This window comes from Sycon ciliatum, chromosome 2 (assembly GCF_964019385.1).
Source record: "Sycon ciliatum chromosome 2, ocSycCili1.1, whole genome shotgun sequence".
Lineage (NCBI taxonomy): Eukaryota > Metazoa > Porifera > Calcarea > Leucosolenida > Sycettidae > Sycon > Sycon ciliatum.
In genome coordinates, this window is record NC_088644.1 from 25,001,393 (window position 1) to 25,015,100 (window position 13,708).

The 13,708-nt window shown below is 46.1% G+C and overlaps 1 protein-coding gene across 1 annotated transcript in view; it reads right to left on the reverse strand.

Moving 5' to 3' along the window:
- LOC135810457 (mucin-2-like) overlaps nucleotides 1–13,708 on the reverse strand; it is a 35,481-nt gene that overhangs the window by 7,853 nt on the left and 13,920 nt on the right. Inside the window, exons 5-11 of the mRNA XM_065323950.1 lie at nucleotides 13,207–13,305; nucleotides 12,534–12,659; nucleotides 11,677–11,742; nucleotides 9,919–10,017; nucleotides 9,246–9,371; nucleotides 8,376–8,441; nucleotides 7,086–7,190 (exon numbers count right to left, since the gene is read on the reverse strand). Coding sequence (XP_065180022.1) covers nucleotides 7,086–7,190; nucleotides 8,376–8,441; nucleotides 9,246–9,371; nucleotides 9,919–10,017; nucleotides 11,677–11,742; nucleotides 12,534–12,659; nucleotides 13,207–13,305 — 687 coding nt within the window. The remainder of the gene's footprint in view (nucleotides 1–7,085; nucleotides 7,191–8,375; nucleotides 8,442–9,245; nucleotides 9,372–9,918; nucleotides 10,018–11,676; nucleotides 11,743–12,533; nucleotides 12,660–13,206; nucleotides 13,306–13,708) is intronic.

Consider the following 13,708-nt stretch of genomic DNA (forward strand, 5'->3'; position numbering starts at 1 on the left):
AATTGACTGTCACCACCAGGACTCGAACCAGGGATCCTCGCTTGTAGCCAGCGATGCTCTAACCACTGAGCTATGGTGTAGTCGTCATCCCAGCAGAGACCGTTCAATAATAATAATAATAATAATAATTTTGAACGGATTGGGAGAACATCAAATTCAATGGATCAGTTGGGGAAGTGAACTGCCTGAAAAGAGAAAAAATCGCCAGACCCACCAGGACTCGAACCCGGGACCTTGCTTGTCATGAGCAATGCTCTAACCACTGAGCTATGGGACCGGGCTGAACCTACAAGGCGCTGACAAGATTTTCACTCCAAAGGCAGCTCACAACACGTGCCACACATACTGATGGCACTTGGGTCTTTCTCCCTCCCCCAGGGGACCAACCACGGTCAGTTTCTGGACCCTACCAGAAGTGAAAGAGAGTGATAAATTTTGAACGGATTGGGAGAACATCAAATTCAATGGATCAGTTGGGGAAGTGAACTGCCTGAAAAGAGAAAAAATCGCCAGACCCACCAGGACTCGAACCCGGGACCTTGCTTGTCATGAGCAATGCTCTAACCACTGAGCTATGGGACCGGGCTGAACCTACAAGGCGCTGACAAGATTTTCACTCCAAAGGCAGCTCACAACACGTGCCACACATACTGATGGCACTTGGGTCTTTCTCCCTCCCCCAGGGGACCAACCACGGTCAGTTTCTGGACCCTACCAGAAGTGAAAGAGAGTGATAAATTTTGAACGGATTGGGAGAACATCAAATTCAATGGATCAGTTGGGGAAGTGAACTGCCTGAAAAGAGAAAAAATCGCCAGACCCACCAGGACTCGAACCCGGGACCTTGCTTGTCATGAGCAATGCTCTAACCACTGAGCTATGGGACCGGGCTGAACCTACAAGGCGCTGACAAGATTTTCACTCCAAAGGCAGCTCACAACACGTGCCACACATACTGATGGCACTTGGGTCTTTCTCCCTCCCCCAGGGGACCAAGTGCCATCAGTATGTGTGGCACGTGTTGTGAGCTGCCTTTGGAGTGAAAATCTTGTCAGCGCCTTGTAGGTTCAGCCCGGTCCCATAGCTCAGTGGTTAGAGCATTGCTCATGACAAGCAAGGTCCCGGGTTCGAGTCCTGGTGGGTCTGGCGATTTTTTCTCTTTTCAGGCAGTTCACTTCCCCAACTGATCCATTGAATTTGATGTTCTCCCAATCCGTTCAAAATTTATCACTCTCTTTCACTTCTGGTAGGGTCCAGAAACTGACCGTGGTTGGTCCCCTGGGGGAGGGAGAAAGACCCAAGTGCCATCAGTATGTGTGGCACGTGTTGTGAGCTGCCTTTGGAGTGAAAATCTTGTCAGCGCCTTGTAGGTTCAGCCCGGTCCCATAGCTCAGTGGTTAGAGCATTGCTCATGACAAGCAAGGTCCCGGGTTCGAGTCCTGGTGGGTCTGGCGATTTTTTCTCTTTTCAGGCAGTTCACTTCCCCAACTGATCCATTGAATTTGATGTTCTCCCAATCCGTTCAAAATTTATCACTCTCTTTCACTTCTGGTAGGGTCCAGAAACTGACCGTGGTTGGTCCCCTGGGGGAGGGAGAAAGACCCAAGTGCCATCAGTATGTGTGGCACGTGTTGTGAGCTGCCTTTGGAGTGAAAATCTTGTCAGCGCCTTGTAGGTTCAGCCCGGTCCCATAGCTCAGTGGTTAGAGCATTGCTCATGACAAGCAAGGTCCCGGGTTCGAGTCCTGGTGGGTCTGGCGATTTTTTCTCTTTTCAGGCAGTTCACTTCCCCAACTGATCCATTGAATTTGATGTTCTCCCAATCCGTTCAAAATTTATCACTCTCTTTCACTTCTGGTAGGGTCCAGAAACTGACCGTGGTTGGTCCCCTGGGGGAGGGAGAAAGACCCAAGTGCCATCAGTATGTGTGGCACGTGTTGTGAGCTGCCTTTGGAGTGAAAATCTTGTCAGCGCCTTGTAGGTTCAGCCCGGTCCCATAGCTCAGTGGTTAGAGCATTGCTCATGACAAGCAAGGTCCCGGGTTCGAGTCCTGGTGGGTCTGGCGATTTTTTCTCTTTTCAGGCAGTTCACTTCCCCAACTGATCCATTGAATTTGATGTTCTCCCAATCCGTTCAAAATAATAATAATAATAATAATAATCTTCACTAGTTTGAGGGAAAGAGACAAACGGGAAAAGTCTGAAGAAAAAATTGACTGTCACCACCAGGACTCGAACCAGGGAATAATAATAATAATAATAATAGCACATTTCGCGTAGTAGAGCACTAAATAAAGAAATTCAGTGTTTTTTCCGCTTCTGTCTTGTGAGCATTATCAGCTAGGTGTAGTAGCTGCTGATACCGATTTCTCCCCGGGTGTCGAGCTGCACAGTTTCCTCCAGTCTGTCTTGTCTGCTGCTTGTTGTCGGCACCTGGAAAGGTCTTCCATGGTCTTCATTGGCACACCCAGCTTATTCAGCTGAGCGACCAGACTTGTGGCCAGTGTCAACCTTGGCCGTCCACGAGGTGCTTTGTTGCCCTTGTCAAAATAGCCGCTCATGGCTACTTGCGGTGGCGTGTCCGTGTCCATCCGTAGCACATGACCGGTCATTCGTAGTCGCCTACATGCAACTGTGTCTGATATAGGGTTGCTCTTGGTTCTGCGGTATAGGTCGTAGTTTGAAATTGTGTCTGGGTATCGTATTCCAAGGAGTGATCGCATTTGACGCCGGTGGAATGCGTCTGCCTTGGCCATTGCTGTTGACGATAATCCCCAGGTCTCGCAATTGTACAGGAATGTCGGCAGTACGATAGCGTTGTACAGGCGTAAGCGTGTCTTCTCCGCTACTTTATCTCTACGCAGCCATAGGGCGTACAGCTGGCCAAACACGCGAGAGGCAAGTTCCATCCTGCGCCGAACATCCTCTTCCTCCCCCATCAAGGAGCCAAGCTGCCTAGATGTCCGCCAGCTCTCGGATTCAGGTGACACACGGATCCACTCTGTTTTATCTGGATTTACTTTTAATGACCAATCGTGCAGTGTGTCTGCTATTACAGGCAGAGCATTCTCAAGCCACAGCCTGCAGGTTGAATAATAGGAGATTTCATCTGCATAACCCGTCTCTGGTGGTAGACTTGCGTCGCCAGCAGGGCGGGGCGCGAGACGAGTTCTGCATTCCTGTAGTGCAGCCTCCAGATAGCAGATGAAGAGAACTGGGCTGAGACTGTCGCCTTGTGGTGTTCCAATAGTGCTCTCAAACGGTTCAGCTGTGGCACTTGCAACCTTAACAGTGATAGTTGTGTTGTGGAGTAGGTGGTGGATGAGACATGTGCAATCTGGATTGGTGATTGCAGACATCACCTCCAGCAGCTTCAGGCGGTTAATCGTATCGAAGGCCTTGGACATGTCCAGGCCTAGAATGTGAAATTGCTGTCGGTAACGAATGGCTCTTGCAGCGATCCACCGCTGGGTCCATACCACATCCGCTGTACTACGGCCCGGGCGGAAGCCGGACTGTGTAGTACCAAGATGACGGGAGAGTGCCCCGGATTCCGTGATGCGCCGAAGCACAATGATCGATATCACTTTGCGGATAGAGTTTAATAAAGTGATGGGCCGCAGACTGGTTACAGGACCCTTGGGCTTGTTAGGCTTAGCGAGAGGTAGTGGCGACTTCAGATTCGGAGATGGGAGTGGCGAGGGAGTATGGTGATGGCGGTGGTATTTCACCTGCTGTTTTGGCACTGAATTGTGAGGAGAAGTGATCTCGAACTCGACTGGCCTTGTCTGTGGCATGAGCAAGAATACATCCATCAGCTCGCTCGACAATCAATGGTGATCGTTGTCCACTACCACTCTTTAGCTGCGCTGCTGCAGTAAACATCTGAGCAGATGTAGGTGCCTTTTCAACCCGCTCTGCAATCCTATCCAGGCGTTCCATGGCATCGCTGCGCTGAATATTTCTGATCTGGTGCATGATGCAGTTCCGTTCCCTCTTTAGCTCTTCTGGATTGTGATGGCCTGATTGCTGAAGTAATCTGATTTCCCGTTGGCGCCGTGAGAGGGTTTCAACCTCTGGATTAGGTACACAAACCCTGCGTGAACCGCTTCTGTGCATGCGTCCAAGAGTGCTCTCTGCCACGTCGATGACCGCTTGCGCTGTTGAGTCCCAGGTACTGATCACGGAGCCACTGTCAGATGACCCACAAGATGCAGGTTGTTCACGCAGTTTCTGGCAGAGGCTGGACTGATATTCCTTACGGACGTCAGCGTTTTCTAGTCTCTGGATTGCGATGGGAGCAGCGGCCTTGCCTGCTGCGGCAATGTGTACACGGTATAGACCAGTCAGTTCCATGTCCGCAATGACTATTTTATGATCGCTGAATGTCTCGGTTCCAGCATACGAACGAGCTCTCACAACTAGTGGCTTGTAGCGCTTTGGGATCACGATGTAGTCAATCATGTTGTGGATCATTTTCCTGAGGCCATCAGGGGATGCCATGCATCCAGTCCATGTGGGTCTATAGCGCATTGAGTAGCGGAAGAGCGTATTAGCCAACACCAGATGATGCATGTTAGCCCACTCTACCAGCGCTTGACCATTGTCATTTCTTACACCTTTGCCATATTGACCCACACACGCTGCTTCACCTGCTCCGACCTTGCTGTTAAAATCACCAAGCCCAATCACGAGTGTTCTTCCACTGCACTTGTTCCAGGCTGTGGACAAGGCGTCATAGAACCTTTCACGAACCTCAGGATTACTCTGCGCTGCTGGGTTTGTGGGGCCATATGCCACGACGAAACGAACAGGTAAGGTATTGCCCTTGCCTTGCGGAATGGAGAGGTCGACAGTTCCGACTCGGTCGGATTTTTTTTGGAATGTTGATACAAATTTGTTGAGCATGTTCGATATGACAAATCCATTACCTCCATGCCGGCCCTCTGCTTGACCGAAGCTGACAAACCGATGCGAATCACCGAGAGGCTTATCGACGGTCGTTGTCATCTTGAGCTCCTGAAGTCCGCAGAAATCAATACGATAGGCGTCCATGTCACGAGCTAGTTGCTGTTGCTTCGACGCAGAACAAAGTCCGCGCACGTTGAACGTGGCGAAACGAAACCCCCGGGGTATCATTTTTCAGAAGAGTTATTGAAAGTTATTGAAACGTTAGATGTCACAAGATTTGAGAGTCAGGTAAGAAGGAGAAAGAAGAGAAGAAGGAGAGAGAGAGAGAGAAAAGAAAGCTAGGCAGTCAGCCTAACACCTGAAAAGAGAAGAAGGAGAGAGAGAGAAAAGAAAGCTAGGCAGTCAGCCTAACACCATTTATAAGCTGTTGAATAATACTACAAACTCTCCTCCTCCATGTGCTTTAAAGGTGACCATTGCCACCCTCGGTAGCCATTATTCACACCAATAATTTCAAACAACGAAGACTAACGGGTAAAAAAACATTTCTTTCTGACAACTGTTTCGCCTATCAAAGGCTCATCAGAGAAGGCGATATTGGAGTTTGTAATTGACATGGCAATATTATTACTAGTAATATTTATACTCACTGGTTTGAGGGAAAGACACAAACAGTAAAAGTCTGAAGAAAAATTAACTGTCACCACCAGGATTCAAAGTTTCGTATTGGAAATTGATTAACCCGACTGCTGCATGGACGATAAGTGCTGCGAATAGTGATCATGCACCCTGGCCTGAGTAGCTCGCTTGGCTAATTGAAAGTCTGCCGACCTGGGCCACATTATGTTGCTAATACATGCACAACCCCAGTCACAGCGCACAAGTAGTTGGTTGAGTTTGGCCGTCAGGAGGCCAGCGCAAGGTATCCGGGGCGCGGGTCTGATTCCAGCGAGGGGCAATTATGTGGTACCCCGCAGCGCAAGGGTAGCGTGATACCCTAAGCCAACGTGCGTGCTGCATGAGTAGCGTGATACTCGCCGAGCGCTTTTGCTGTTGCCTAGCAACGCGTTTCTGTCTTTCCTGGGCCCCCAAATGCATGTTGGGTGGCCCTGCGCATGACTGCACGTTGTCATAGCAACCTTGGAAATCTCAAGCCGGTTACCAACAAGCTAGGAATCAGACCAAGCCGCCGAATGCCCCCGTCGGCCCCCGGCGCTTCATTGCAATTGAATTAATATTTTGTCCAGAATAGTGAGCTAGGACAGATCAAATACAATGTAGCTTGGAGTACCATCATGCTGAGTGGCACTCATTGTGAGACGTAGGATAGTGTAGAGCGATAATAAATACCAGGAGGCGTGGGTGGGAGGGAGAAATTGCAAAACAGTTGGATGCACGCAGCAGCACAGCTAGCAAGAGAAAGAGCCGTGGATGGGTTTGTTCCTGTTTTTGATGGCTGTGGCCATCCGTTCGCCCAACGCTCGTGTGAGTACGGCGTTTGTTTGTGCTGCCAGCTCGCGTCCGGCGTTTGTTTGTGCTGCCAGCTCGGGCCCGGTGCGCGAGTGAAACCGAACCGTGACAAAGGCTTTCGGTCTTTAGTGCTATTGACTGGCTTTTCATACGATGCCTATTGATGTCTAGAGACATGCTGTCTAGCCTTCCCCTGGTACGCATTCACGGGGCTTTGTTGAAGTTCGTGCCGTGAACTGCCAAAGGGAATTGTTTGAATGGTGCTGGGGCGAGTGCGACAGTCATTACGGCGTCCCTGCAGCCGGCCTAATCGCGTTTGTTGCCACAACCGATTTTGTGGGTTTGCAGCAAAGCTGAAAAATCTCTTCCCGCTTCAGTGACATTTTTCATTGGGGTTGATTGGTCCGTACCGTGTCGTGCAATGTTATCGCATGAGCTGATTGTAAAGTAGCTGCTGGTGTTCTAGGATATGATAGCGTAACTAGTAGCTCTTTTGGTTCTCTTTTCTTTCTATAAATTAATCCTTGGCTCTCCACCCTTGTCTAAAAGAATACAAAATTTTGATATTATCCACTGCCTTGTAACCTATTACCTTCCCAAATATATACGGGCATGGATTGCACCACAGAAAAAGGCAAACAAAATCAACCATACCATCAACTTCCATCTGATCAAAAAAGGTTAAAAACTTGTGTAAGGTACTAACCAGTTGCTGTTGCAGCAGTAGTAGTGGCTTGCATCATTGTAGGTGATGTGTTCTTCATTGTCGTTGCCAGTAAAGTAGTTGTGTCAGAATCACCACCACCAGTAACTAAGAAAAATAGCCAAAAAGAAGAAGAAAATAAATTACTATCCGCTGCCTTATAACATTCCCAAATACATGTCAGACCTCGCTATAACCGAATCTTCGGGGTGGGGCAACGTTTATGTTATAGTGAGTTGGGGACACCAGTATGCAACATGTATGTCAAAATTACACTCTTTGCTTACTGATCACAACTGTCTAGCTAAAGTAGTAATGATCCACTCTGGTCAACTCAGGACGTGTGTTGTACTAGGGTGTCGACTGCATTGTGTTGAAAACACTACTTCTCGAAGTACACATTATGTACCCAGTCCGCACGACTGTAGTGTTTGAAGAATGCATGAATGTCAGTAGACGTGTTGAGTGCAAGCAAGGGTATGCAGCCGTGAGCAGAAATTTCAAGAAAAGAAAGTGATTTGGGCCGAAAAGACGATGCCCTGTACAACGTGTTGTATTATATTGAGGTCGCTGGGCACTTGGGACCAGGGGAACGCAGCGAAACAGTGTGTTATAGCAAAAATTACGCTTTAGCGGATTAGGTCGTAGTGAGGAATTTTTATACAGAAGTGATGTGATTTAAAATCTTGTAGGACGCATCACGCAGCTTCATAAGTAAAAAATTGGTTGTGAGCAACACTGGCTCACACTCAAATCACTGCTTTTCACCAGAAAAATATTATATTTCAACGTTTCGGTCATGAAATAACCGTCATCATTCCTGATGATGGTTATTTCAGGACCGAAACGTTGAAATATAATATTTTTCTGGTGAAAAGCAGTGATTTGAGTGTGAGCCAGTGTTGCTCACAACCAATTTTTTAGAAGTCATGTGGTTTTATTTATTTATTTATTTATTTCTGCACCTCATGGCATGTCAAGACAGCCAATTGAATTGAGGAGAGGGTGAGACCAACCACGGAAGAAGAGAAAAAAGAAAATGAAGAGTACGTACACAAAGTGGGAAGGGATTAGCAACTTACAAAGCAATGGGATGCTCAGCGAGCTTTGGCAGGGACATTTGCGTTTCGTACGTTGTAGTGAGGTTTATATTCTAGTGAGGGTCGTTATAGCAAGGTCTGACCTGTATATACAAGCATGAATTATAACACGAAAAATGGCCAGCAAAATCCAACCGCACCAGCAACTTCCATATTTTTCAAAAATGGCATAGAACTTGTGTAAAATACTAACCTGTTGCTGTTAGTGTTGCAGCAGTAGTAGTGGCTTGTGCCACTGTAGGCGATGTGCTCTTTGCTTCTACAGAACATAGATCGTCAAGAGATGTTTTCAGTTTCCATGTCGCCAAGAGGCAGCAAGCCCTCCAAAAAAGAGCAGCAAATGCAAAGACAGAGACTCATAGCCAGCATAACATTGAAGACGGGCACCTGGCAAAGTTATTCCATAGCTGTACAAATCTGTACCCAATGCACGGCAGCCCAACATATGAAGAACAGCATGAGAATGGAGTCTCAATGCCCATTTTATTCAAATCTGCCATTGACCCAGCACAATGGTCCCGTCTTGGACTACCGCTATCAGGCAATGTGACATGCAGGGGGAAAAAGAGATGTCCTGAGAAGTCAAAACGCCCATCGTACACTGGGATTGTCAACTTTGAAAGGGCCAAATAGGGGTTGGGGTTCGCTGGGGGGGGGGGGGGGGGAGGAGGGGGAATTGAACGACAAGCCGGTGCTATGTCAATTGTTCTGCTACTTCCAGTACTTTGAAATCAATGTTAGATTGACCACGACAAACCCAAGCACGTGTTCAATGCCTATAAGGGAGTCAAATATAAGCAGTCAGTATATCCCTAAGGAGTGAAATATGCAGGAATATTTCACTGCTTTTAGTAACATGTATAGCAAGAATCAATGGAAGTCAATACTAAGAGAGTGATAATGTACATTGTGGTACAGGAAACCTTCAAAGAAAGCTACAACCAAGAACACATTCCAATACTTAGCAACTATCAAAAGGACCGTGAATAGGTAAAGCTAAACAACGCTTAGACATCCGAGTAAAGCCAACTTGAAACATGATTGTACTTTTCAGGAAACTGACCTGCACTTGTTGCCAATGCCTCAGTTGGCGTGGTATTTGTTGGTAGCATGCTTGGTGACAGGGTAGTGCTTGATACCATGGTTGTTGCTGATGAAGCTGTTTCTCCAGTACTTGAATTCCCAGTACCTGAGACAACAGCAAAAAGCAAATACAATGCACTACACAACGTTGAGATGTTTTCAATGTTTTCCAAAAATACAAGCCTGAAATGCCATTAGGTTAACGGCCGACACAATCACACTTTATTAGCACCCTTTTTCCGTGTTTCACACATCGGCTAAAATATTTCACAGTTCACTTTACACTGAATTTTCCGCATGCGTAGCGACGCCTACAACCTCAATGCCCAAAGTGCACATTCAGCTACTAAAGCACTGGGAGGTGAGTACAAAGATCAAACCCACTACCAAAGTGGTCAAAGACTGAAATCTTATTTGTTGCATCATACTTTCCCATGAAATGCTACGATTTACATGAACCAAATCAACTGTGGGTTTGCAGCAAAGCTGAAAAAATGTCTTCCCGCTTCATTGACATTGGGTAAGAATGTTACTAAACTGTCGTGGCAACAGTGACACTTTTCATTGTGGGTGATGTCTCAAAGGTGTACATAATGTAAAGTTCATCATGGCATGTTTCACTTGACTCATCAACTTAATAACACGTAACTGACCTGTGGTTTCTGGCTCTGTCGTTGGCGACGTGCTATTCACTGTTGGTGACATTGTTGTTTGCAGTAAAGTTGTAGTTTCAGAACCATCACTACCAGTATCTAAGGAAACAGCCAAAAGAAGAAGAAAATCCATTGTTATCCCATTAATATTCTATAAAACTGTGAACGGTGCCATTAAGCTGTTGAATAATACTACAAACTCTCCTCCTCCGTGTGCTTTAAAGGCGGCCATAGCCACCCTCGGTAGCTATTATTCACACCAATAATTTCAAACAACGAAGATGTAACGGGTAAAAAAAACATTTCCTTCTGACAACTGTTTCGCCTATCGAAGGCTCGTCAGAGAAGGTGATACTGGAGTTTGTAATTGACATGGCAATATTACTAGTAATATTTATACTCACTGGTTTGAGGGAAAGACACAAACAGTAAAAGTCTGAAGAAAAAATTGACTGTCACCACCAGGATTCGAAGTTTCGTATTGGAAATTGATCGTGGGTTTGCAGCAAAGCTGAAAAATCTCTTCCCGCTTCAGTGACATTTTTCATTGGGGTTGATTGGTCCGTGCCGTGTCGTGCAATGTTATCGCATGAGCTGATTGTAAAGTAACTGCTGGTGTTCTAGGATATGATAGCGTAACTTGTAGCTTACTGATCACAACTGTCTAGCTAAAGTACAGTAAAACCTGTAATGGCGACCACTCGGATATGGCGACCACTCGGATATGGCGACCACTCGGATATGGCGACCACTCGGATATGGCGACCACTCGGATCTGGCGACGACTCGACCATGGCGACCACTTTTCCTTGTCACGGACGCATTCACGTTCAAAACACCTCAGATAAGGCGACCACTCGCTCAACGCGACCAACGACCACCCACCCGCGACTGCGTTGCACAGTGCTAGTCATGTAAATGTACGCTTTGCATGGTGCACCAGGCATGGTAGATCTACACATCAGTGCAGGAAGTGTAGATGTACATGGTGCATGCACGGCATTTGACAGGTCTGAGGACCCCAGGTACATGAGTCGTGCTAGAGTAGCATAGGCGTGTGCACTGTGATGCACTAATCAAAATGATGTATCACATGTGGATATAGTCACGTGACCCGCTGAACCTGGATAAGAAGACCACCTGGCCACGGCGACCACTTTTTCTCGTCCCTTGAGGGGTCGCCTTAGACAGGTTTCACTGTAGTAATGATCCACTCTGGTCAACTCAGGAAGTGTGTTGTACTAGGGTGTCGACTGCATTGTGTTGAAAACACTACTTTGCGAAGTACACATTATGTACCCAGTCCACACGACTGTAGTGTTGGAAGAATGCATGAATTTCAGTAGATGTGTTGAATGCAAGCAAGGGTATGCAGTCGTGACCAGAAATTTTAAGAAAAGAAAGTGATTGGGGCCGGAAGACAATGATGCACTGTACAACGTGCTGTATTATAATGAGGTCGCTGGGCACTTGGGACCAGGCAAACAAAGCGAAACAGTGTGTTATAGTAAAAATTATGCTATAGCGGATTAGGTCATAGTGAGGAAATTTTAAACAGAAGTGATGCGGTTTTGGCAGGGACATTTGCATTTCGTACGTTGTAGTGAGGTTTATATTATAGGCAGGGTCGTTATAGCGAGGTCTGACCTGTATTATACAAGCATGAATTACAACACGAAAAATGGCCAACAAAATCCAACCGCACCAGCAACTTCCATATTTTTCAAAAATGGCTTAGAACTTGTGTAAAATACTAACCTGTTGCAGTTGGTGTTGCAGCTGTATTAGTGACTTGTGCCACTGTAGGTGACGTGTTCTTTGCTTCTACAGAATATAGATTGTCAGGAGATGTTTTCAGTTACCATGTCGCCAAGAGGCAGCAAGCCCCCAAAAAAAGAGCAGCAAATGCAAAGACAGAGACTCATAGCCAGCATAACATTGAAGACGGGCACCTGGCAAAGTTATTCCATAGCTGTACAAATCTGTACCCAATGCACGGCAGCCCAACATATGAAGAACAGCATGAGAATGGAGTCCCACTGCACATTTTATTCAAATCTGCCATTGACCCAGCACAATGGTCCCGTCTTGGACTACCGCTATCAGGCAATGTGACATGCAGAGGGAAAAAGAGATGTGCTGAGAAGTCAACACGCCCATCGTACACTGGGATTGTCAACTTTAAAAGGGCAAAATGGGGGTTGGGTGGGGGGGGGGGGGGAGGAGGGGGAATTGAACGACAAGGTGCTATGTCAATTGTTCTGCTACTTCCAGTACTTTGAAATCAATATAGATTGACCACGACAAACCCACGCACATGTTCAATGCCTAAAAGGGAGTCAAATATAAGCAGTCAGTATATCCCTAAGGAGTGAAATATGCAGGAATATTTCACTGCTTTTAGTAACATGTATAGCAAGAATCAATGGAAGTCAATACTAAGAGAGTGATAATGTACATTGTGGTACAGGAAACCTTCAAAGAAAGCTACAACCAAGAACACATTCCAATACTTAGCAACTATCAAAAGGACCGTGAATAGGTAAAGCTAAACAACGCTTAGACATCCGAGTAAAGCCAACTTGAAACATGATTGTACTTTTCAGGAAACTGACCTGCACTTGTTGCCAATGCCGCAGTTGGCGTGGTATTTGTTGGTAGCATGCTTCGCGACAGAGTAGTGCTTGATACCATGGTTGTTGCTGATGAAGCTGTTTCTCCAGTACTTGCATTTCCAGTAGCTGAGACAACAGCACAAAGCAAATACAATGCAATACACAACGTTCAGACGTTTTTAATGTTTTCCAAAAATACAAGCCTGAAATGCCATTAGGTTAACAGCCGACACAATTACACTTTATAAGTGCCCTTTTTCCGTGTTTCACACATTGGCTAAAATATTTCACAGGTCACTTTAGACTGAATTTTCCGCATGCGTAGCGACGCCTACAACCTCAATGCCCAAGGTGCACATTCAGCTACTAAAGCACTGGGAGGTGAGTACAAAGATCAAACCCACTACCAAAGTGGTCAAAGACTGAAATCTTATTTGTTGCATCATACTTTCCCATGAAATGCTACGATTTACATGAACCAAATCAACTGTGGGTTTGCAGCAAAGCTGAAAAAATGTCTTCCCGCTTCATTGACATTGGGTAAGAATGTTACTAAAATGTCGTGGCAACAGTGACACTTTTCATTGTGGGTGATGTCTCAACTGCGTACATAATGTAAAGTTCATCATGGCATGTTCCACTTGCCCCACCCACTTAATAACACGCAACTGACCTGTGATTTCTGGCTCTGTTGTTGGCGACGTGCTATTCACTGTTGGTGACATTGTTGTTTGCAGTAAAGTAGTAGTTTCAGAACCACCACTACCAGTATCTAAGGAAACAGCCAAAAAGAAGAAGAAAATACATTGTTATCCCATGAATATTCTATAAAACTGTGAACGGTACCATATTAAAGCTGTTGAATAATACTACAAACTCTCCTCCTCCATGTGCTTTAAAGGCGACCATTGCCACCCTTGGTAGCCATTATTCACACCAATAATTTCAAACAACGAAGATGTAACGGGTAAAAAAACATTTCCTTTTGACAACTGTTTCGCCTATCAAAGGCTTGTCAGAGAAGGTGATACTGGAGTTTGTAATTGACATGGCAATATTACTAGTAATTTTTATACTCACTGGTTTGAGGGAAAACCACAAACAGTAAAAGTCTGAAGAAAAAATTGACTGTCACAACCAGGATTCGAAGTTTCGTATTGGAAATTGACTGTGGG